The 26,140-nt window shown below is 45.2% G+C and overlaps 1 protein-coding gene across 2 annotated transcripts in view; it reads left to right on the forward strand.

Annotated features, from left to right (window-relative positions):
* FER1L6 (fer-1 like family member 6) overlaps positions 1–26,140 on the forward strand; it is a 117,348-nt gene that overhangs the window by 28,582 nt on the left and 62,626 nt on the right. For both annotated transcript variants that reach the window (XM_083621804.1, XM_083621803.1), the window contains exons 7-16: positions 1,004–1,082; positions 2,209–2,365; positions 2,954–3,140; positions 5,965–6,157; positions 7,023–7,372; positions 8,583–8,691; positions 13,836–14,022; positions 19,355–19,475; positions 21,935–22,035; positions 25,495–25,585. In XM_083621804.1, coding sequence (XP_083477930.1) covers positions 1,004–1,082; positions 2,209–2,365; positions 2,954–3,140; positions 5,965–6,157; positions 7,023–7,372; positions 8,583–8,691; positions 13,836–14,022; positions 19,355–19,475; positions 21,935–22,035; positions 25,495–25,585 — 1,575 coding nt within the window. The remainder of the gene's footprint in view (positions 1–1,003; positions 1,083–2,208; positions 2,366–2,953; positions 3,141–5,964; positions 6,158–7,022; positions 7,373–8,582; positions 8,692–13,835; positions 14,023–19,354; positions 19,476–21,934; positions 22,036–25,494; positions 25,586–26,140) is intronic.

Consider the following 26,140-nt stretch of genomic DNA (forward strand, 5'->3'; position numbering starts at 1 on the left):
AACTCAGACTATAAGGAAGTATGTCAGATTCTCAGCTAATGTAAAAACCATGTCTCCTTTGTTGAGACTCGGGGATTTGTCTTGGTTGAGGATCATTCTTGATTGCTGAGAGGACACATTAACTTGCTGCCTGGATAATAAAGCTTACTGTGGTGATAATCAAATATTCATTTTAGTTACCGTGCTGTATTGCTTTGCAAATCAAATGTGTCAATGGAATAAAATGGAAAAAATGAGACAAATAGGCACTCCGTGGGAACAAATTGCAGAATGCTTGGCAGAAATCTTTATTCATCTTCAAATCAAATTTGTGATTGTTTTATTTTAAAAAAAAATCTATTTGCCTTGGTCAGGGTTAGCAATGCTTCTGACTACCAGTTGCTGGAAGTCACAAGAACAGAGAGTACTCTTCTGCTCAGGTCCTTCTTGTGGGTTTCCCACTATAAGAAAATGACTCTGGTCTAGATGGGCCATTAGCGTGATTAACAGGCTCTTCTGATCACAGAAATGTAGAGTTGGAAGGGACCCTGAGGGTCATCTAGCCCACCCCCTGCAAAGCAGGAATTCTGCCCACAGCTGTCCCTGGTTAACAGCCAGATGCACTGACCCATTGTGCCATTCTTACGTTCATTGTGGGAAGAGGGACAGGGTGAGGTGGGTTGAATTGCACCCTTTCTTGGTCATGCGAGAGCAGGGTTTCCCAAACCTGGCTCTCCAGCTGTTGTTGGACTACAACTCCCATCATCCCTAGCTAGCAGGACCAGTGGTCAGGGATGATGGGAATTGTAGTCCCAAAACAGCTGAGACCCAAGTTTGAGAAACTCTGTGCTAGAGTATGATAAAGAACCAGAGCCAGGAATTAGTTACAACATACAAGGTTTTCACTGCCTAGTATTAAAAATGCTAGGCTCCTTCTATTATCAACATGAATAGTATTTGATCTCTGTTCTGTAAATGCTTCATGTACCAAGCATATAATCCTTCATGCATCTTCCTCCAACAGGTTATGCATAACAAGCTGATAGGGAGTATATTGATCGGCTCCTTTAAAGTAGATCTGGGGACCGTTTACAATGAGCCAGGTAAGATACGCAGTTTCAACTTGGCCCTTCTTTTGTTAATTAGTGATCTTGTTTACAGTTGTATCTCAAGGCTGATTCACAGAATCTCTGAGCGTATGGTTTGCCATTGGGGCGGGCGGGAAACAAAAATTAGACTACAGGGTGCTCATGGCAAACAGACTACAGTCATACCTTGGGTTACAGATGCTTCAGGTTGTGTTTTTTCGGTTAAGGACCCACCAAAACCTGGAAGTACCGGAACAGGTTACTTCCAGGTTTCGGCGGCCGCGCATGCGCAGAAGCACTAAATTGCACTTTGCACATGCGCAGAAGCACCGAATCGCAACCCGCGCGAGTGCAGACGCGCCGCTGCAGGTTGCGAACGCTGCAGGTTGCGAACATGCATCCCGCACGGATCACGTTCGCAACCTGAGCGTCCACTGTATGTAAGATTCAGGTAGGTAGTCATGTTGGTCTGACGCAGTTGAAATGAATAAAAAAAATACCCAGAACAAACTTAGTTGAAAGTGGGCAGCTGCGCAGCGCCGATAAGAGCGGGCAGAACCAGCGGGCAGTGGGGGTCGCCGCAGGCTGGACAAATGAGTCCCTTGGGCCTTATCTGGCCTGTGGGCCTTAGTTTGGGGACCACTGATCCAAGTCATTGTCTTCTGTGCCCTTCCTGGGGGGGTGGGCTCTTGGGCAGGCGGTTCTTCCTCGTCCAGCCAATCCCTGACACTCCACTATGGAGGGCGCCACAGCTTCTAACTGAAGAAGATGGCGTTTGAACCCTCTGCATGCAAAACAGATTCTCTACCACTAAGCTATGGCCTTTCCAGTACCTGATGGGTCTTGATAAGGGTTTATTCTTCATTTGCTCATTTGATGTGCTGCTAAGAAGCCACAATGGGAGGGTTTTGTTTGCAAAAGCAAAACAGAACCTTGACAGGCAGGTTAAGAACATTTTGAATAAATGAAATACATTTACTTTCCAGAGTGTTTCCAATTTTGTTCACGGAGCAGAAAGAATAGTTATTGCTGGTGATTTGCTGGCTGCTAATGCACATCTCTCCCCCTACCCCTTCCCCAAGAGGCAATGATTTCAGAAGCTCTCCTGTGGACCATTCATGCTTGTATGTTTCATTTCCAGGTCATCAGTTTTGTGACAAGTGGGCTGTCCTCACAGACCCTGCGGACATCAGGACAGGAACCAAAGGATATCTGAAGTGCGACATCAGTGTCGCAGGGAAAGGAGACACGCTGCAAGCCACTCAGAAAGCAAGTGATGCAGAAGAGCAGATAGAGAAGTACGGCCACAACTTAATTACCATCTTGCCGGCGTTCTGACTCTGACATATATAGATGGCAGTTGCAATGCAAAAGCCTGTGAAATGGCTTCTCTCGACTGGTATCTTACTTAGCCCTGGGCAAAAGAGGCAAACCCTCCCTGCCGCAGGGGAGTTATTTATATGCCAAACATGAACTGGCTACGGTCATTCTTTCTCCCTGGGGGACCCTGGCAACTGTGGTTTTTAAATGTAAACCACCTTGGGTGCTTTTGCAGAATGGAAGTGTATGAATGAAATTGAAATGAAATTAGCAATTGCATGAATGACCTTTAAAAGGTAAATAGCAGGCATGCCCCCCCCCGCCCATTAGGATCAAGACTACAATGGGGATGGGTACGGCAAAGCTTTCCTTCTCCACTCCCAGAGTCCTGATCTGGATCAGCCCCTTCTATACTTGCTTTTTTAAATTAATAAATCTACATAATTACTTATTGCATGAACAGTATCTTGTCTAGTTTGTTCCTAAGTCTGAGCAAACATATATTATTATTTTTTTGAAATCACTTAGCTTTCTTCAGAGAACTGGTCTTTTTTCATTTTCTGCAGGAACCTCTTGATACCCAAAGGATTTCCATCAGAAAGGCCTTGGGCCAGATTTTACGTGAGAATCTACAAAGCTGAAGGGCTTCCCAAAATGAACTCAAGCATCATGGCCAACGTAACAAAAGCCTTCATGGGCGACAGCAAGGACCTTGTGGATCCATTTGTGGTGGTCACATTTGCAGGTCTAATGGTAAGTGGGTCAACGTGATCACACATGCAACCTTTTCGTGTTGGTTGGTTGATTAGCTGCCTTGTCACCAGGCAACAGCTGTCGGGATTCTTTGGCAGATACTGTAACCATTAAAGTGGTATAAATAATAATAATAATAATAATAATAATAATAATAATAATAATAATATACTTATAACCCACCCATCTGACTAGGTTGCCCTAGCCACTCTGGGCAGCTTCCAACATAATAAAAACACGGAAAACATCAAACACCAAGAACCTCCCAATACAGGATTGCTTTCAGATGTCTTCTAAAAGTTATGTCGTTGTTTATCTGTTTGACATTTGATGGGTGGGGAGAGGGGAGTGTTCCCTGTAGCTTCCCTGCCTGGTTCCCTGTATCTTCACTTCTCACAGTGAGGGAACCACCAGAAGTCCCTCATAACTCAGTGTCCAAGCTGAACAATGGGCATGGAGATGTTCCTTAAAGCCGTTTAGGACTTTAAAGGTCAACATTTGTTCAATGTGCCACGGGCAAATTTGTTGGGATCAATCATACAGAAACTAGAGGGTACCCCACCAAAATTCCACCTTGCCCAAATCTTGCAGGACAAGGATACCCACACGACCCTGAAGGTGGCTAGGTTCCTAGTTGCTGTCCTTTCCCAAAAGCGACGCCAAGGAGCACTACAAGCAAATTAAGGCGTAGTATGCCTTTCCATTTTATAGTATTTTATTGTTATAGTGGTGTTTTAGCGATTGCTCCCCCCCCCCCTACGGCACAAGCTGTTATTTATGTGTTGTTTTTACCTGTATGGGCCTATGGCCGTAATAAATGAAATGAGAATGAAAAAGGTCAACACCAACACCAACCAATCAGAGTTTGTAACAAAGAGGGCTGGAACATAATCCAGATCGGATTGGGATTCCTTGCAATATTTAATCCCTTTTTTTATTGTGTTTGCATGGTACAGTATATGACATTGGTATGACATCAGTACACTTAGCGGGCAATCAGTTTTATGGCACCAAAATGTATTTTGCTAGCAGTGTGCGCTGAAGTCCAAAGGTGGATTTGCTGTGCTAGGGTGTCAGAGCACTTTGATCCCCTTACATAGGCAAACCTTAGGATTCAGTATGACCTTGAATCCATCATGCAGAATACTGACAATCTGGAGGCATCCCAGGCCAGGAGTTATGCACCCATCAAGTAATTTAATAATGGGAACATGGAATGTCAGAGTTGGAAGGGATCTTGAAGGTCATCTCGTCCAGGAATCTTGCAACTACAGCAACCCTGACAGATGGCTGCCCATCCTCTGCTTAAAACACCTCCAGCGAAGGAGAGCTCATCATTCCTCTTGACAATCTGTTCCACTGTCAAACTGCTCTGAAGGTTCCTTTGAAAAATGCTTGGCCAGCCTCTGCTTCTGTGCCATTTCCACCCAACTGGTTCTTCACCCACATTCCCTTTTGCAACAGGATCTTCACCCATGGCAAAAAAAAAAACCCTCCACCACTGGCTGCCCTCCTGTTCTTCACAGCTTGCACAAGAAACGTGCATTCTGTCAAGACAAATGCTTGCTTGTCCCCTCTAGATTGCTTCAAGCAGGCAGCCCATGCTTTTCGTGGGTGCTGAATAGAGTAGCAACAAAAGTGCTTGCCTAATGTCAACAGAGGGATGCTGGTGGCGCTGTGGTCTAAACCACAGAGCCTTGGGCTTGCTGATCAGAAGGTTGGAGGTTCGAATCCCCGTGATGGGGTGAGCTCCCATTGTTCGGGCCCAGCTCCTGCCCACCTAGCAGTTCGAAAGCACTCATAGTGCAAGTAGATAAATAGGTACCGCTCCGGCGGGAAGGTAAACGGCGGTTCTGTGCACTGCTCTGATTGCACCAGAAGCGGCTTAGTGATGCTGGCCACATGACCCGGAAGCTGTCTGCAGACAAATGCCAGCTCCCTCGGCTTATAGAGTGAGATGAGCGCCGCAACCCCAGAGTCGTCCGTGACTGGACCTAATGGTCAGGGGTACCTTTAATGTCAACAGGCAGGCCGTTGCAGAGTACTGTACAGGCACTGCCACATCACAAGACAGCTCTCACAAATGTGAAATGGGTGTCATGTGTCACTTGTAGCAGTGCCTGTTCCACTGACTGAAGTGGTCGAGGGGGCGCATTTGGGGGTAAGGTGATTGCGTGATAATATCCATGCAAGCAGACACTACTAGCATGTGAGAATCGCTCCAATTCTGCAATCCTTAGCACTAACATGCACAGGATCAGAATAATAATAATAATAATAATAATAATAATAATAATAATAATAATTTATTACTTATACCCCGCCCATCTGGCTGAGTTTCCCTAGCAACTCTGGGCAGCTTCCAGTCGAGTGTTAAAAACAATGCAGCATTAAATATTAGAAACTTCCCTAAACAGGGCTGCCTTCAGATGTCTTTTAAAGATAAGATAGCTGCTTATTTCCTTCACATCTGAAGGGAGGGTGTTCCACAGGGCGGGCGCCACTACCGAGAAGGCCCTCTGTCTGGTTCCCTGTAATTTCACTTCTCGCAATGAGGGAACCGCCAGAAGGCCCTCGGTGCTGGACCTCAGTGTCCGGGCTGAACGATGGGGTTGGAGACGCTCCTTCAGGTATACAGGACCGAGGCCATTTAGGGCTTTAAAGGTCAGCACCAACACTTTGAATTGTGCTCGGAAACGTACTGGGAGCCAATGCAGATCTCTCAGAAGAATAGTGCTCCCTCCCCCACCGGTAACGTCTGAAGGTGATTTTGTGTGCATTAGCCCTGTCGATCCCTCAGCTAACCTACAACTTTTCATTTTAGGGTCGAACTACGGTGCAGAAGAACTGTGCTGATCCCGTGTGGCATGAGCAGGTCGTCTTTAAGGAGATGTTCCCCCCTCTCTGCCGAAGGGTCAAAATCCAGGTGTGGGACGAAGGGAGCATGAATGACGTGGCCTTAGCCACCCACTTCATAGACCTGAAGAAGATCTCAAATGAACAGGATGGAGATAAAGGTGAAGAGCTATGCATGAATTGGTTTTAAAAAGGCAACTCTGGACTGTTTAAAATGTCTGTGTCATAGAGGCATTTCTGGTCCTCTCTCTCTCTCTTGCCCTTTAGGCTGAGCAGAACCCAAGTCTGAGCATCTTTGGAAGGGCAGTAAAGCCTTTCAGAAAGAGCCAGCTTCTGAAGGCCAACTCTTCTTTATATCATTTCATTGTTTCGGGAGGTGGTTTGCAGAATAAACACATCCTGTTTTCACCAAAGTTAGGATGGAGGGCTTGTAACAGCACGTGGCAATACAAATCACATTTTGTGAAATAATGACATTTGGATTTGAGGGTTGAAGATAAATCGTTTATAGAAAGTGGCTTTATTGGGTGTTACACTGGTGTGGATGAAGTGAATAATGTTTACGTACAGCTTCTTAACTTTCTCTCTCTGTTTCTTTCTTTTAATTACTTTTCTATTTCTTTTTCTTTATCTCTTCCTCCCTCTCTCCCCTCTTCTCTTTCTCTTTTTTGCCTCTGGATTAATGTTTTAGTTTGAACCAAATAAAAAAAGTTTTTCATTTCTCTTTATAAACTCTAATAAATAATAATAATAATAATACCAAATCACATTTTGTTTGAGGAATCTCTGGAATATTGAGTTGTAAAAAACAAAACAAAAAACCTTGCATAAATGTTTTATTATTCTTTTTGACACTATTGGGGCGCATTTGACACCAACTATTGAAGAAGAGTTAAATCTCCATGTGTAATTTTAATAGTGAGTAAGTGCAGGAATTTGCCTCTTTGAGCAGCTGGTATACAGATCCCTGCCTTTGACGTTCCTTTAACATTCCTTTGACGTTTGTTGCATATATGTCTTCTTCAGGGTTCTTGCCTACCTTTGGGCCGGCTTGGATCAATCTTTATGGTTCCCCCAGGAACCACACCCTGATGGACGACCACCAAGAGCTCAATGAAGGTTACGGCGAAGGTGTCTCTTTCAGGGGACGGCTCTTGATCGAGCTGGCAGTGGAGATCCTCTCCGGGGGAGCCCACGAATCAAAGTTTTCAAAGATGATCAAGGAAATAAAGCTACCTTCCAAGGACAAAGACTCCAAAGGCTCAAAAGGATCGGGAAAAGACAAAGACAAAGGAGCTGAAGATGGAAAACCTTCCCCTTCGGATAAAACAAACTCAACAGATGTGGAGGTGGAGCCTTTTGATGTACTGCCTGAGGTAAATTTTCTTAAAAGATGCTCAATTTGAAAAGTGGATCTCATTTACAAGGTTGGCCCATAGGCTGTGGTCCTCCATATGTTATGGGACGCTAACTCCCATCGGTCCCAGCCAGCATGGCCAAGGGCTTGGGATTATGGTAGTCCACAACATCTGTAGAGCTATGGGTTCCCCACCTTGCTTATGGCCTGTCTGGTTTAGAAACCACAGCGTCTCCCTCACCCCACAGATCCCTGGCCTGTGTAGCTCTATAAAGCATGGGGAGGCAAACTAAGGCCTGTGGGCCAGATCAGGCCCAATTGCCTTCTGGATCCGGCCCATGGATGGTCTGGGAATCGCCGTGTGGATCACCAGTGTGCATGCGTTCTTTCCCTCTCCCTCACACGGTGCCGGTGCCTCCTCCCTCCCTCCTCCTGGCTTCTCCCCGCCCTGCCTAGAGGAGGAAGGGGGCTGGGCTTTGTTGGGGCCAGCAGCAGCAGCGCTTGAGTGGCCGCCATTTTAAGCAGCCCATCTCCAGAGTCCTTTCATGTGCCGCTCATTGTCCGGCCACCGTTGCCAGCCCTTGCCGCTTGCAAGACACAGGTAAGCAGCCACTGGGGCTCATGGTGCTCTTGCATCATATATTTTTTTCCAAAATATAGTCCAGCCCCCCACAAGGTCTGAGGGACAGTGAACTGGCCCCTGCTGAAAAAGTTTGCTGACCCTATAAAGAGTCAGAGGATCTTTCACAGTTCGCAGCATTCACATGAAACACAAATTCCCAGAGTGCATTATTTCTTAAAAGGCCAGAGGCCTCTGGTCAAGGAAATGTTGTGCAAGGCAGTGAATGGCAAAAGCTGACAGCCACAATCTGAATCGGCCAGAAGTTACCATTGATAGGCGTTTTCTTACAGTTAACAAATTCAGCCATCAGAGTGGGCAGTCGATTCAAGACAGCATCAGATTAAACCTGCTCAGAAATTTGACATGACGCAAGACTAAAATGGATACAGCTCTTCTAAGTTCCTCTTTATTTGAGCCAATGCTTGCCCTTACAGAGAGCTGTATGTGCAAATAAATCAAATTTGTTCTTTTTTCTCCCCACTGTTCGCTCTTTCTTTCTTTCTTTCTTTCTTTCTTTCTTTCTTTCTTTCTTTCTTTCTTTCTCCCTCTCTCTCTCTTTCTCTCTCTCTTTCTCTCTCTTTCTCTCTTTCTTTCTACCTGCTACCAGACCCATGAGGAGCAGTTTGAGGAGTTCCTTCTCTTTGGGGCCTTTTTTGAAGCTACGATGATCGATAGGAAGGTTGGAGATAAACCAATAAGCTTTGAGGTGTCTGTTGGTAAGTGTGTGTGTGGGGGGGGATATACCTTGTGTGTTTCTCCACTGTTACCCTTATCTTTAATTTTGAGAAAGGGCTATAAAGTCACCGCAAAGCCAAGGGTCCTCCCCCCCAAAAAAAACTTGGTTTATGACCTCGAGGCTGGATGAATGTGTGCTGATTTGAGGGAGAATGTAGGAGGAAAGCTACGATCTTCTGTGTGGAATGAGAGCCCATGATAATAGTGGCCATAAGGTCCTTCTGGATGAAAGCCAGAGTGGAGAGTGTCCACACTGTTTGGACGGCTGAGTCTTAGATCCAAACGATTGGAAATAGATGCATTATCTGGTGTGTGTGGATGTTGTTATTTCTACTCCTTTATTTCTGTGTCAGGTATTATTCTCTCTCCAGTTTAGTTTTAAGCTGCTAAGTTTTAGATTGCTTTATTTATTTGTAGTGTTTAACACAAAACTTGTATGGGTTGATTTTCTGGGTATGTATTTATTGATATTATTATTTATAATTGTTTATTATATACATGGGGACGCGGGTGGCACTGTGGTCTAAACCACTGAGCCTAGGGCTTGCTGGTCAGAAGGTCGGTGGTTCGAATCCCCACTGCGGGGTAAGCTCCCGTTGCTCGGTCCTTGCTCCTGCCCACCTAGCAGTTCGAAAGCACGTCAAAGTGCAAGTACATAAATAGGTACCGCCCCGGCGGGAAGGTAAACAGCGTTTCCGTGTGCTGCTCTGGTTTTGCCAGAAGCGGTTTAGTCATGCTGACCACATGACCCGGAAAAAACTATCTGCGGACAAATGTCGGCTCCCTCGGCCAGTAAAGCGAGATGAGTGCTGAAACCCCAGAGTCGTCTGCGACTGGACTTAACTGTCAGGGGTCCTTTACCTTTTTATTATACAGTGGTTTCTCTAGATGCGAACGGGATCCGTTCCGGAGCCCCATTCGCATCTAGAAGCAAACGTAACCCGTGTCCGCGCGTCTGCGCATGCGTGGGTCACGTTTTGGCGCTTCTGCGCATGCATGTGACGTCATTTTGAGCGTCTGTGCATGCGCAAGCGGTGAAACCCAGAAGTAACATGCTCTGTTACTTCCAGTTTGCCGCGGAGCGCAACTCGAATGCGCTCATCCCGAAGCACATTCAACCCGAGGTATGACTGTATACATATATACATATACATGCATACATACATACATACATACATACATACATATATTTGAATTGTTATGCTTAAATTGTTCACTTGATATGTTGTAAACCACTTTGGCCACAGTTTTGTGGGAAAGTGGCATACAAAAAAACAGGAGGTGGTGGTGATATGGTTGAGAATCTACAAGCTGATGTTGCTATCAAACTGATTTATCTGACTGCTCTTGCGGGCCGGGGGGGGGGGGGAATTTAGAGGATCTGGTGTAAACCTGGCACCACATTTTTGCCACGAAGCAGAATAAGGATGTTGGATCTTCAGTGGTGGGGAATACAGATGGGTGTACTAAATTCTGTGAGCAAGAGGGTCATTGAAGTGTAGGTGGGTTCCCACAAGGCACGACACAGCGATAACAGCAAGAACCTTTATTGAACTCCATAACTGGGAAACAGGGGCAAAGCAACTGCTTATATACATTCCTGAAAGCCTGGGCCACTCCCACTCCCAACGTGATTGGCTGTCTAAACTTCCAAGCTGCAAATCACAACTCAGAGTTCAAGGGCCAATGGCAGAGGCCCAAATCCTGAAATGTTCTGTGATTGGACATCATGTATCGAATCAGAGCACAGGAGCTCAGAATCCTTAGTCCAGACTCAAGCTCAGGCAAACACAGACCACTGAATACATAACAGTCATATAACTCAGCAACTTTCCCCTTGCTGATTTTTGTATCCCAGACATAATAGACTGATAATAGCTCTCCTACAGACATTAGTTTAAATTCATGTTCTACAACATCAAAGGTAAACTTGCCACTATATTATTCCAGTAGCAAAATTCAAAGTGAACTTGGAGGACCCTGTTCAAGTGAAACCTCTGTGGGAAATTTGAGGAAACCAAAAAATGATTTCATTAATAGGGGCATTTCAAAGGGTTCCTCCCAGATGACCTATTTATTGAGCTTTCCTCCTGATTTGCTTGCACAAAGCTTACATGGAGCTTAGATTGTATCCAGTCTTTACTGAGCAGTTATTCCCATTTGTTTGCAGGCAGATTATACGACACTGAGTACTTGCCCTAAGTTGCTTTCATCGTGTTTATGCACCTTTCTGTTAAACATCCATTTGTTCCACACTTTTCAATGCATTTCCTTGTCACTTTCCTAACTGCAAAGAGTCTGATTCTTTTATAAAGCGGAGTTGTTGTGCAGGGATAACAGAGTACTTTGATCCACTGTAAATACGCATACCTAAATTTTGTGGCACGCTCTTGAATCCCTCCTGCAAAATAATGACAGTCTGGAGGCATCCTCAATATTTGGCACATGTTAGGAATCATAGAATTGTAGAGTTGGAAGGTATCCTAAGGGTCATCTAGTCTGACCCTCTGCAATGCAGGGACTCGAACCCATGACCTTCAAATTAAGAGTCTTATGCTTATGCTCTGTTGACTGAGCTATTCCAGGAAACTAGGTTGCTAATATACTCTGCTGAGGTGAATTTGGAAGTGCCTTCTCTGGTGAGGGATATTTGGAAATTCTGAGGAAGGTTAAAAAAAAATTAAACAGCATAAGTGACATTTCTCAGGAAATTATTTCATTTTGCTCTTTTTTTAGAAATAGTATATGATGACTGTGAGCATGCAATGTGTTGCAAAGCATATTGCCTTTGTCTCACTCTCTTTTGCAAGTCAGAGCTCTGAAGAGAAATCAAATACACTTCCTACTCAGAAAAAGTTTTGCATTTTTTTTATTGCAGATGACATTTGTCAGTCATAAGTAGGAAAGCAGGAACATCAAACACGCTCTGATATCCTGGTTTTCCTCCTAGGTCAGGTTGTTCTCAAACTGTAGTACAATAGGCAAACAAAATAATCAGCACAACTTTCAGCAAGTAACCTTATTCAATCAATCCATCCTTTTTGCAATCAAAGACCAGACAGCAAAATTAGCAACAGAAACATACACTTCATCAGTATCAAGAGGTGGACGTAATTAGAAATTTCCTATAAACTTATTTACATTAAAAATAACACTCCTTCAAGTAAAATCTGTGTTCCAAAGTTTAAAATCAGTGCTCATTCGTCGGCCATCACTGTCACCGCAGTCTGTCTTGTCCCCATTGCCGTAAAACTGAATTTCTCGACAGGCCTGGTGATACTCAGATTGTTGTTGGCAAGGAGATACTTAACATAGGTTTCCTGAGTGGCCAGATAATTTCCTTAGTAGTGGTTGAATTAGCTCTCTTTGGGTACTGCAATACAACACGCAGTATAGAAGAACATGCCCAATGGTTTTAATCTCATCAGAGTTCCATGGGCATCATCTCTGTTCAACTGGGATGCCATGATATCTGCCCTCTAATAGTGATTTTATTAGTTTTTGCACCACTGTAGGCTATGGTTTTCCCAGTAGTGATGTATGGATGTGAGAGCTGGACCATAAAGAAGGCTGATCGCTGAAGAATTGATGCTTTTGAATTATGGTGCTGGAGGAGACTCTTGAGAGTCCCATGGACTGCAAGAAGATCAAACCTATCCATTCTTAAGGAAATCAGCCTTGAGTGCTCCCTGGAAGGACAGATCCTGAAGCTGAGGCTCCAATACTTTAGCCACTTCATGAGAAGATTCTCATGAATGAGAAGATGAGAAGACTCCCTGGAAAAGACCCTAATGTTGGGAAAGATTGAGGGCACAAGGAGAAGGGGACGACAGAGGACGAGATGGTTGGACAGTGTTCTTGAAGCTATTAACATGAGTTTGACCAAACTGCAGGAGGCAGTGGAAGACAGGAGTGCCTGGCGTGCTCTGGTCCATGGGGTCACGAAGAGTCGGACACGACTAAATGACTAAACAACAACAAATAAGGCAGGCATTACAGATGAACATCCTAACTTCTATTTAAGACCAGAAAGCAGACTTAAGGAAGACTCCAACAGGTCATTAAACCACAGGGAAGTTCTTACATGTCTCTACTTTGACCCTGCCTTGCTTGACCTGGGCTATCCCTCCCTGTTTGTATGCAGTAGCTGCGGTAACACCTTTATCATTCTCCATGTTCAAGAACAGAGTGTTTTTTTTCTGATAAGGAAAGGCCTCCTTAGTAAACAAGGTGGTGTCTAATATTTACTCAAGCATGGACTTGGGAGAGGCTGGACAAGAAAGGACTTCCTTTGTGTATTTGCACAGCAAAGAGTAATAAAATCTTTGAGCATGAGAAGAGTCCTGCTGGATCAGGCCAAAGGCTCACCTAATCCACAAGCTTGTTCTCCCTGTGGCCAACCAGAATCCTATAGGAAGCCAGAACAAAGACCTGGTTTCCTATAGCATCCTCCTCACCTGTGATTCCCGGAAATTGGCTGCCTCTTACAGCGAAGGTAGACCATAGCCACTGTGGCTGGTAGCCACTGATGAACTTGTCTAATTCTCTTTTAAGACCATCAAGGATGTTGTATAGCAGGAGTCTTCAGAAACAGGGTCAACAAGAGGACAACTTTTAAGAATTCAAAACTCAAACATTATCCATAGTATCTTGTGTGTGGAAAAGATCTACCGTAGTTATAATCTGGTTGTGTTTATTATTATTTTCCCCAATTGATTTTTTAATTAATTTTCCAAATTTAAAATTAAGACCAACTTAACTATTGACTATTGAGATGTTTCCTTTTGCTGCTCACAGTAAAATACTTTTTCTTAATTTCTAATTTCTTAATTTCTAAGACTTTCCCATCCATTCCTATTTCCATCGACCGTGCATGTTCAATTCCTGTTTAGACATTTACCCAATTAATTTTCCCAATTAATCAAATAGAATTAAGCTTCCTTTCTTGATCCATATACTGTAAATCATTAATCCTATTTTCAAATGGTATTTCCTCCAAAACAACCTAACCTTTCTATCTTTATGTGCTCGCAACATTTTGGCTGTCCGGTTGTGTTTAAACGCTTTCGTCCTGGATGTAGCCTAATTCTGTTACCCCTCTCCCATATTTGGTTTGTACCTCTAGGGAATTTTGGCAATGTTATTGATGGAGTGTCACCTGGAGCTGGGAGCAAGAAGAAAGGTCATGAGGGAGAGGAGGAGGAAGGTACCCCTCTTCTGCATGAGGGAACGGGAGAAGCTTCACATGACTTTGCAGTGCCGCTGGTATCTACCACACACCCAGAGAAGCCGCTCATCACTGAGGGAAACAGGTATAGCCCAAAACACTTATAGGCTTCATTAAATCTCTCTCCTTGACCTGAGTCTCTAGAGATACGGGTCTTTCCTAAGTAGATATGGACAAATCTACCAATTTTGGTCCGCCCAATTTCTCATTTCCCCCAATCTTTAAAGTCAGTTTTGCACATTTCTGTTGCAATTCAGAATTTATTTATTTTTTCCCTATTAAAAAAAGTTGTCTTGAAAACAATCAGCATTTCCGTGCAAATTCCTTTGAATAAACACATTTTGGTGTGCTGTTTTGACATTACAAATCTATATGTGCAATTTCCATAAAATAATGCATTTTTGTACATCAATTTTTGCTAATCAATGCATTTTAAAGCACACTCCCCACCTCTCTCTCTCTCTCTCTCTCTCTCTCTCTCTCTCTCTCTCTCATTGGATAAATGCACTGTGACATTCAGAGGATTTCTAAGGACATTGGGTTTTGCTTCACATGTTGGCTTGAGAAGTGCTAATCAAGTAGTTGTTAAGGGGGACAGCAATCTCTTCTACACGGGTTTTTTGGCCCAAATTTTGAGGGGACAAGAAAGTAGCATGCTGACCTGATAGCACAAATGGCAATGCAGTCATACTGCTGTATTTTGCAAATAGGACCACTTCCTGAGCAATGAAGTATTCCATTCATTTATATAGCAAGGTTTATGATATACATATAAAATCTCAATATTCGTTTTAAAATGATAAGAACCATAATTCTTAGGGAAACCAGAAAGCCAGTATGTTATAATGATAGTAGCATAACTGCAAGCCTTTGTATTACAGGGGTACTCAAATTCCCTCATAATCTTGCTTTGATCTGTACAGGATTTGCAAGCGTTGGTCATAAGGTGATTCTGGTCAGCGCTAACCATGGCCATAGTGGTAACAATACACCATGGTTAAAGGAAACCATGGGGCAGAAGGGGGACTCCTCCCAAGGGAGGATATCAGGGAGAACATGTGTCTGACTTAAAACACTCCAGAGGAGATCGAGAATGGGACATTTGCATTTGCTCCTCATCTCTATGCCTGATGTTATATCCCGAAACTTCAGAAAAAGGCAGAGAGATGTGCTCTGAGAAAACAAAACAATCAGATGAGATCATTGCCAGTAATACTAGGCTGGAAGAGAATGGTCTTTTAGGACAGTCTCCTGGTGAGAGAGATGAAAAGCAGAGGCTGTCAAGGATGTAGCTGCCGTCTCTCATGACAGTACTAGAGAATGTAGATGATCAGCTATTATCTTGGAGAGGCAGCTGGTGGGTTTTTATGTGTTCGCCTGATAGACATTCTGATCTAAAACGGCTGCAATAAAAGAACAGAAATCTGCAATTGCTTTATATTAGCTGCTATGGTATTTGTCTGGTTCCACCACTCCTTAAAGACCGACATCTCTCTTTCATGTAGGTGCAAAGCTATTTCAGATTTTGCATTTCCCCTTCCTTTATCGGATTCTTGTGGACAAATGAATTTATAGCATAAAGTATGATAGAACTGGGATATGGCGGGTGGCGCTGTGGGTTAAACCACAGAGCCTAGAGCTTGCTGATCAGAAGGTCGGTGGTTCGAATCCCTGCGACGGGGTGAGCTCCCATTGCTTGGTCCCTGCTCCTGCCATCCTAGCAGTTCGAAAGCACGTCAAAGTGCAAGTAGATAAATAGGTACTGCTCTGGCGGGAAGGTAAACGGTGTTTCCGTGTGCTGCTCTGGTTCACCAGAAGCAGCTTAGTCATGCTGGCCGCATGACCTGGAAGCTGTACGCCGGCTTCCTCGGCCAGTAAAGCGAGATGAGCGCCGCAACCCCAGAGTCATCCGCGACTGGACCTAATGGTCAGGGGTCCTTTTACCTTTATAATAGAACTATGCTGCATATCAGGTATAGGCGACTGGCAATCCATGGTCCAGATTGAGCCCCTAGTGGCCCCTAGCAAATTCTTATATAGGTGTGGTAAAAATATTGCCAACAGACTCAATGTTAAATTGAATAAATGCTATTAATTTCCAAAAATTGTGGGAGAGACAGAGATTGCATTCTTGCATTTCATTGCTCTGGATGATAGCTACAGTAAAACACAGCTGAGCATATAGCAGGGTAATCAAGTGACCAATATGAAGCCTGTCCTTTCTTGGATTCCATCTCCTGTTCATTCAAACAGTGAGACTACAATTGATTGAATGGGGGACACCCCAAAAAATTACATGGCAATCAAGTTTCCCAAAATTATTAAACCTTGGAGAAAGAGTTGCCCCCTCTGCTTGATGTCAGAATTGGACTCAGGCAATGGAGGACTCATCCCAAAATCAGAAAATAGTGTGGTTAATTCCAAGCTCAATTTGGACCCTGTTGGAAGGGACGCGGGTGGCGCTGTGGTCTAAACCATTGAGCCTCTTGGACTTGCATAAGAAGGTCGTTAGTTCGAATCACCGCAACGGGGTGAGCTCCTGTTGCTCCGTCCCAGCTCCTGCCAACCTAGCAGTTTGAAAGCATGCCAGTGCAAGTAGATTATCATCATCAAACCTTTTATTGGCATCACATACAAACATCCAAAACAAATCAATACAGAATTACCACTTCCCCAGTGGCACAACATTTGCTAAAAGAAAGGAGGCAGAGCAGTCTATCATCACATCTCTAGGTCTTCAGGGAGATCAGATGTCTGCAGTGTATTTCGATGACAAAAAACCAAATAGAGAGATAACCAGGTACCGTGGGAAGGAATGGCGTTTCCATGCACTCTGGTTTCCGTCATGGTGTTCAGTTGTGCCAGAAGTGGTTTAGTCATGCTGGCCACATGATGCCGAAAGCTGTCTGTGGACAAACGCCAGCTCCCTCAGCCTGAAAGCAAGATGAGCGCCACAACCCCATAGTCACCTTTGACTAGACTTAACCATCCAGGGGTCCTTTACCTTTTACCATTTTTCGCTCTCCTACTGATGCAATCAGGGGTGTCTTCTTTCCAGCAGGAGGTCTTTCCTCTCTCTTCAGCCTGCTGTTTCTCTTCCTTTCTCTCTCTCCTTGCATTCTGAGCACCAGGGGCAAAGAGGAATAGAGAAAAGCCCCCCCTCCACTGCAGGTGGCGCTGTGGGTTAAACCACAGAGCCTAGGACTTGACGATCAGAAGGTCAGCGGTTCGAATCCCTGCAATGGGGTGAGTTTTTCGGTCCCGGCTCCTGCCAACCTAGCAATTCGAAAGCACGCCAGTGCAAGTAGATAAATAGGTACCACTCCAACAGGAAGGTAAACAGCCAGAAGCGGCTTAGTCATGCTGGCCACATGACCCAGAAGCTGTACTCCAGCTCCCTTGGCCAATAAAGCGAGATGAGTGCTGCAACCCCAGGGTCAGCCATGACTGGACCTAATGGTCAGGGGTCCCTTTACCTTGAAGTGAGTGGCAAGGAAGAAGAGAGTGGACCATTTTTATGAGTGTGCCACATTCCTATTCTGTTAATGAACAATTTCACTAGATGATCCTTTCATGACACTGTAAAGTGCTAATGTTTACATCAGGCTTCCTCAACCTCGGCCCTCCAGATGTTTTTGGCCTACAACTCCCATGATCCCTAGCTAGCAGGACCAGTGGTCAGGGATGATGGGAACTGTAGTCTCAAAACATCTTGAGGGCCAAGGTTGAGGAAGCCTGGTTTACATTCATTGGTGGAGGAACAGCCTCCCTTTTGTCTCAAAGCTATTAAGTGTATGAACACTTTTTCTGTCTGGACGAGGACATGAGAATCGTATGGAGCGCTATTATGTACGCATAATGCAACTGGCCTCTCGCATAAAATCACAGATGCACCTGCTGAAATTCAGCCCTGAAGGCACCATAGGAATATAGGAAACGGCCCTATGCTGAATTAGACACAATCAACATTAAGACCCACAAAAATATGCTTGCAATGTACTTCAAAAACAAGCACATAAAAATTGGGCAATGAACAACAATGTTATGAAACAACCAGCTATAGATCTGTTTTGTTGCAACGAAATCTAAGTCCTTGGGGAAAGTTGTGTGGGATATCAGACAGTGTTATCTCCAAGCCTGACCTGGAGATGCCAGGATTTGAACCTGGGACTTTCTGCATGAAGATGCTCTGCTACTGAGCTGTGGGCCTAGTCAGGTGTGACAACCAGATTCCATGTTTTTCTCCCTTGCCGCCAGTTCTATAAACTCTCTCTCTCTCACCAGCATATTGGATAAAGCTATGCAGTGATGTGGCTGATGCGTTTTAATTAGTCAAGTAAGGATTAACAGCACACAAGTTGCATATCCAAAGGGAAATCACCTAGAAGAAAAGCAATTTAGCAGGTGGAGAAGATTTTAAGTGCAAACAAAGCTGCCTTCAAAACGGCCTTCTGAAAAAAGCACAGCTATGGGCAAAGACTTGGGATGAGCACATTGGGCTTCATGCCTGACAGCTGGCACATCTCACTGTCTCCAGCCAAGCTGGTCGCTGGCACACTTGCTTTTTGTAGAAAATTTGATTTTGCAAGCAGTGAAGGAAGGAAGGAAGGAAGGAAGGAAGGAAGGAAGGAAGAAAGAAAGAAAGAAAGAAAGAAAGAAAGAAAGAAAGAAAGAAAGGCGCACAGCCAGGACTTTCTGAGTTCAGATTCAAGTGAAAAATAATGTAAGGTGTCAGGGAACTGCCATCGGAGCTAGAGGCGGAGGTAAGGCTCCAGAGGGATGCCGGAGAGGGTCCCAGTAGGGAGAGAGGCAGCCCATCTGCTGGGGAAGGAAATCAGCGTAACACCAGTGGAGAAGGGGGGCAGATGGGGGAATCGGAGAGGGGGCTCCAAGACTCCTCGCCGGAGACCAGCGGAGAGAGTATGGGTACTCCGCTGCCCACACCCTCCCTGCGCAGAAGACTTCCGCGCAGGGAGAGTAGGAGGAGACTTGGCGTCAAAGAACTTCTTTGCTGGAAGAAGTTCAAGAAACGCCCACTGACGGATTCTGCCAGTGACTGAGACAGCCACGAAGCTAGAGGCTGTCCAGACAGAAAGGGTTCAACCAGGTAACCTAGCCAGGAGTGGTGGCAACTTACGCACGAGCAACCCCTAGAACCATTACATAAGGGGAAAGCGTTTTATCAGCCATTTGCAAGTGAGGTGCTGCGGTAATCTTTCCGAGTATGTCCAATTTATAAGAAGAGATGCAGTTGAGTTCTGTGGATTCATACAAATCTGAAGAAAATGGCCTATGTGTACAATCAGATTGCCTTGTGAATATATGGGAAGCAAATTGGCTGTATACTTGCACATCACTATACTTCAGTAGCAGATCCCAAAAAACTATCGATGATGCTATCTCATCTCTTTCCACAGAAACTACCTTTATTTGCCCTATGACGATAAGAAGCCCTGTGTCTACATAAAGAGTTTTTGGGGTGACCAAACTTTCAGGCTGTATTATTCTAACGTCCTCGAGAAAATGGCACATCTCCTGGTAAGCCTGCGGGAATATCAATAATAATGATAATGATGATAATAATAATAATAATAATAATAATAATAATAATAATAATAATATATTTATACCCCACCCATCTGGCTGGGTTTCCCCAGCCACTCTGGGCAGCTTCCAACAAAGTATTAAAATACAGTAGTCTGTTAAACATTAAAAGCTTCCCTAAAGAGGGCTGCCTTCAGATGTCTTCTAAAAGTTTGGTAGTTATTTTTCTCTTTGACATCTGGTGGGAGGGCGTTCCACAGGGCAGGTGCCACTACTGAGAAGGCCCACTGCCTGGTTCCCTGTAACTTGGCTTCTCGTAGCGAGGGAACCACCAGAAGGCCCTCGGCTCTGGACCTCAGTGTTCAGGAAGAAAGATGGAGATGGAGATGCTCCTTCAGGTATACTGGACCATGCTTCTCCAAACCACTTGCTAAATTCGGGGTGGGGGCATTTTCGCACACTGGAATTATCAAGAGAATTCTCTTGCTTGAGTTGGCTTTGTAAATGGCTGGAATATTCATAGAAGTGCTTCTGCGGTGGTGTGAGAGAAGCTGGACAGCACTTTAAGCTTTTCGTGCCCCAAAAAAGTGGGTGGGGGAAAGGTTACTTACTCTGCAAGTGATTCCTGTGTATCATTTCTAAGTTTTCCTCAATTTGGTTTCCAGTGTAAAACATTAATTAAAATAGCAATAGAGACTTTAAAAACCAGTAGGCATACTAAGATTATCAAAATGCAGATGGAGGGTTGTCTCCAACTGAGCTTTACGGAGAGTAGACACACTGAAATCAATGGACCTAAGTTCGTCATCTTCATTAATTTCAACGGGCCTTCTCTGAGTAGGACTAGCATTGTCTGCAACCCATAACCATCAATTTCATTTTAAAAACAAATGGATGTAATAAAGCTACTGAGGTCCAGCTCCGAGGGTCTTCTGGCAGTTCTCTTGTTGAGAGAAGTCAAGTTACAGGGAACCAGGCAGAGGGCCTTCTCCGTAGTGGTGCAAGAAATAATGGTGAAATATACTCGGAGACCTGTAGTGATTTCATGCTCTTTATTGCAGCTTGTAAAACAGTGATTAAATTGCCCCCCAAACCTCAGGCTTTTATATACATTATTTACACACTGATTGGCTGATTCTGCTTCCCTCCTGGAGCCTGATTGGTCTTTTCCTGCAGGCCAATCAGTTGTTGCATTCTATGATCCTACCAGCCTAACAGGCTGATTAACTTCCTCCTGGAGCCTGATTGGTCTTCTCCTGCAAGCCAATCAGTTGTTGCATTCTAGGATCCTACATGCCTATTGTTCTAGGATCCAAGCTTAGTACATAACAAATGGGGAACTATGCAGGATAAAGAGTTGCTTCAGGTTGCTGGCTAGGCTCTCTTATAGGTGACTCTGCTGTCCTTCCCTCCCCCCCCCCAAAAAAAATCCTGGCCTCTCACCAGAGCCCTGATCCAAAACATGTGTGGAGCCTGACTTTCTCCTCATCAGCAGGACTCAAAGATGGGTGGCCCCATGCGGTCAGATGGGCTCTGCACCTCCAGATCTGGGCTCCTGCTCAGAATTGCTGTTTTGCTGCTATTTCTTTTTCTCCACTCAATATATTGATAACTGATCACCTGTAGCCAGTGGCGTAGCGTGGGTTGTCAGCACCCGGGGCAAGGCAAGTAATTTGTGCCCCCTAACCCGTGGATTTGCGCCCCCTAACCCGTGGATTTGTGCCCCCTAACCCTAACCCCCAGATGTTGCGCCCGGTGCGGCCGGCCCCCCCTGCACCCCCCACGCTACGCCACTGCCTGTAGCAGAGGCGAGGAACCTGTGTCTCTCTGGAAGTTATTGGGCCACATCATCCCTCGCCATTGGCCATGCTGGTTGGGGCAGATGGATTGGAGTCTAACAACATCTCAAAGATCTCAGTTCCCCCACCCTTGTCCTATAGCATCACTTTTCAGGCTACAGCATCTTTATGTTAATAAAGGGAGCACTTTGCCAACGCTTCTGTTGATGTTTGCATTGGAGAGGAAGGGGTCAAAGAGGCTTTGCATATTTTTGAGACTGCATGGGAGTGGGTCATGAGTCAGAGCCAAGATTCGGCCCTTGTTAAACTCAAAGTATGGCACATGTCAAAAATCGCCTGCCATCAGAAGACAGAAGATTGTTTATAACATGACATCTCAGCGGAGAATGTCCCCTTTCTGGAGACCTCTGACTTAATTAACATAAACTATGTTGAGTCTACAATGCATCGAGGAACTAATAAATTCACTTCTCAGTAAAAAATGTGTCATACATGCCAATTAGCTGGAACCAATTATCGTTTATCACTTAAGCTAATTAGCCAGTGAAGGCTTTCCCGCCTAATAATTGCATTAATTGAAAGCAACTCTTGCCATTTCTGGTGACATTTATATGCTCTTCATGCAACTTTTTCTCCCCATGCCCCATCCCTTAGGAAGAAGGTTTAGAACAAGTGAGAGATCTGATCAAAGTTTCTGAGATTGCCTCAGAGGAGAAAATGAGGTCCACTTTAACGGATTTTATCAACCAAAGTAGGTAAGACTATCCACTGGAGAAGCTGACAGTACATATACTTTATACCTGATTGTATCTACCAAAGTAGGTAAGAAAAAGTGTACCTTATTGTTTCCAGGAGGTGGGTAAGGAATGAACAAGTAATACAAAGGAGGCTATATCAGGGATGGGGAATTTGTGGCCTCCCAGATCTTGCCGGACTACAGCTCCCATGATCCTGCACCATTGGTCATGTTGGCTGGGGCTGATGGGAGTTGGAGTCCCACATCTCCTGGAAGACCATAGGCTCTGTGTCCCTGGGCTATACTGTAGTTGCTTTTTTTGACAGAATAATCCTGTGCATGTCCGCAGCAGTAGATTTGGGGCATAGTGTGGGAACGCCACGAGGGCTGTAGCCCTGGGTGCACAATTTTTAAGGGTGTGTGAAGTAAGCACCCCCCAGCCTGGTGTTCTCCGCCTGCCAAGGGCTGTGTCTGCCAGAGGGGCTCACCCCTGTGTGGCTCAGCATGAACCTTCTTTGCCCTGGTGGGGTCACTCTGGTGGGGTTGGCAACAAAGGCTGGGCTGGTGTCCCTCACCTGGTACCTCTCACCCCCCCCAGCGCACGCCCCCTGCCCCTCTGGTTCATGTCCACCTGCCCCAGGTGCCAGCAACCAACGCTATGCCACTGCTGAGCTAGGCCAAAACTTGGTGCCCCCCGCAGCCCTCATGCCATGCTGGGCTTTGAGAAGGAGGTGCAAGGGCTCTGGCAGGGCCTCTTTCCTCCTTCCTAAAGCTGGGCAAGCACTAACTAGGCTTTTGGAAGCAGGCAGGAGGACTCTAGGGCTGGATCTAGACACATCAAAAAACCGATTCTAACGGATCGCGTTGTAAACTTCATACAGAGAAATCCCTTTGGCAAAAGCTGGGACTCCACAGCACCAACAGGTGTCACAGTGTTATAGCGCATATAAAGCGCTTTATCTTTACCAATGTAGCTGAGTCGTAGGATATATCCTGTTTGGCTTTGCTGAACTCAGAGAGTTGCAAGCAAAGAACCAAATACTTGCAGATTAAGTTACATCGTGCAAGAGAGTGTATTCAGAAAGGACTCATTCAGGTGTCCTACATGTCAGGAAATGAAATTCCTGCTGATCTGTTGTCTAAGGTTGTTAGCAGAGAACAACTTAAGGTTTATTGTGATGGGATGTTGAGCTGCTTGTGCATAAAGTTCCTAGTCCCTCAGTGTTTGGCTAAGTCCACAAACCACTGTCTGTAACGGAGCTCCATAAGCATGGCTCCGTCAGTCGCTGGCAGAATCCGACAGTGGGCGTTTACGGAATTTCTTCCAGCATAAAAGCTCCTTAACGGAAACACGTCTTCTGGACTCTCTGCGTGACAGTTTCCGGCGAGGAGTGGGTGTCCCTACAGGAGGTCCTGAAACCTCCCCGCTGTTCTCGCTGGAATTGTCTCTGAGCCATTCTTCCGACTCACTTTCCCTTGGAGCTCTTTCTCTCCCCCTGCTGGTTCCCTCCTCCGCTGATAAGTCTCTCTCAACCTCTGGGAGCCCTTGCACCACCGGTTCTTCCGATGACAGTTCCCTGACATCCATGTACAGAGGTTGCAATTGGGTTGAACCACAGGTACTACAGGTTACACAGAAAGGGAGAGGATGTTAGGATATTTCCGTTCCACCTTAAATGGTCAGGCATGATTGTTGTGTATCACATGCCTGTTGACTTCCAGCTGCTCGCTGGGAACTTCCATTTTGTATATAGCTTTTGTTCCGGCTGTTTTCCTGGACACGGTGGCAAGCAGTCATGTTTTTCCTTTGTTCTGATCTACGTTGAATAAAGCTGTAAATAGGCTCTTCTGTCTGCATCTTCCGTTGTGGAGACTCTGCTGAAAAGGGTGTGCACGGGTCTTGGAATGTCTCTGAGGCTCGTGTCGCTAATTGACTGGTGCTGTTCCACGGGAGACCGGTGATTGTCCGGAGACGACTGGGGCCTGCCTGATGCCTCCGTCTCCCTGGCAGTATCCCAACACTTGCCAGAGCTGTCATGTCTCCTCCTCATAGCCTCAGGTGCTTGCTGTGTCATCTCCATTCATTGTCCAGTTTCCAGGTGGAACTGGTCATGCTGCCCTAAAACTGCCTCTGATGTCAACTCTGACACAAGTCCCACTGAGTTCAAAGGGACTTATTCCCATGTAAGTGGGCAAAGGATTCCCTTACCTTTCCCGCCCTGACCTGGCCACAGTGATCTATGCGATGGTCACCTCTGGGCTTGACTACTGTAATTCACTCTACGCGGGGCTGCCCTTGAAGCTGTCCCAGAAACTCCAGCGGGTGCAGAATGCTGCAGCGAGGCTCCTCACAGGGTCTCTGCCATGGGAGCATATTCACCCAGTGCTTTTCCAGCTGCATTGGCTCCCGGTGGAGTACAGGGTCAGATTTAAGGTGCTGGTTTTGACCTTTAAAGCCCTTCACGGCCTAGGACCCTCGTACCTACGGGACCGCCTCTCCCGGTATGCCCCACGGAGGACCTTAAGGTCCATAAATAGCAACACCCTAGAGGTCCCGGGCCCTAAGGAAGTTAGATTAGCCCCAACCAGAGCCAGGGCCTTCTCAACACTGGCTCCGGCCTGGTGGAATGCTCTGTCTCTTGAGACCAGGGCCCTACGGGATCTGATCTCTTTCCGCAGGGCCTGTAAGATGGAGTTGTTCTACCTGGCCTTTGGCTTAGAATCAGTTTGATTCCCTCCCCCTCTTTCCTTTTCCTTTCTCCTTCTATGAAGAGATTGCACCCTAATGTTTTAATGTTGTGTCTTAATCTTTTAAATTGTATTTTAATCAACTTGTTTTTATTATTGGTTGTTAGCTGCCCTGAGCCCGGTCTTGGCTGGGGGTGGGTGGGGTATAAATAAAATTTATTATTATTATTATTATTATTATTATTATTACCTAACTTGCTCGCTTAACTTGGTGTCCTGTTGCAGAAAGCTGTTGCTGACTTAGGCTCCAACTTCATGTACAGATCCATTTATTTATTTTTTTCAATTCTGTTCCCATTCCTCATATTCCAGCAGATTCATTACCAGATTGCCCACTAGGTTTTTGGAACTGTCAGTAGAACATCGCACACATTGGAAATAATCAGCAACATCCACTGCAAATAGATTCTGCAAAAATCTGCAAGGTCAACATGCATACAAAGGACTTTGCTTGCTCAAACCTCGTTTGAGCACAATGGATGGGATGCAAAATAGCCACATATCCCCCAAACTAATTAATTTCATATTGAAATATTACCATACAAATTGCATTTCCACTTCTTTATACTTCTCCCAGCAATAAACGATGCCTCCGTTTTAATATTACATTATGAATCTGAGCGCTTAGTATCTTCTGGCTCATCTGGCGGGCTACACAGAGGAACTTGCTGCCGGAGAATTACGATCCATCGTTATGAAGATACCATCTCTGACTGTGTCTTCATTTCAGGGCCTTCATTGCGAATGCTGAAAAGAAGCCCAAACTGATGAATCGGACGCCTTTGGACAAAAAGAGGCTGACGTTGTATAAGCAAGAATTGGTACGCGAGATATTTTCTTGAATGCTAGATGCAATGTGCTATAAAGCTACTCCATCTACCAAGCCTCTTGAGTTCATGCGCCACAATTTGCACAATCTGGCTCACAAATAAATTTGAACAATCTGGCTCACAAATAAAACCACTGTGAAGATTTAGGACAACCAAGCGGTATATAAATGTTGTGAAATGAATGGTGGTGACTTTATGACAAAGAGGCCACACCTGAAGCTTTCATTTAAACAGTTGTGGTTTCTCCCAAAGAATCCTGGGAAGGATAGTATGTTAAGAGTTGTTAGGAGACAAGCATTCCCCTCACAAAGCGACAATTCTCAGAGTGGATTAACAATCAACCTCTCTTCCCATGGAAGAAACCATAGCTCTCTGAGAGGAATAGGTGTCTCCTGACAACTCTCATCTCCTTGAGCAAACTACACTTCCCATAATTCTTTGGTGGGGGGGGACGCGGGTGGCACTGTGGGTTAAACCACAGAGCCTAGGACTTGCCAATCAGAAGGTCGGCGGTTCGAATCCCCATGATGGGGTGAGCTCCCATTG

The sequence above is a fragment of the Podarcis filfolensis genome (assembly GCF_964270895.1).
Source record: "Podarcis filfolensis genome assembly, chromosome: 7".
NCBI classification, from domain to species: domain Eukaryota; kingdom Metazoa; phylum Chordata; class Lepidosauria; order Squamata; family Lacertidae; genus Podarcis; species Podarcis filfolensis.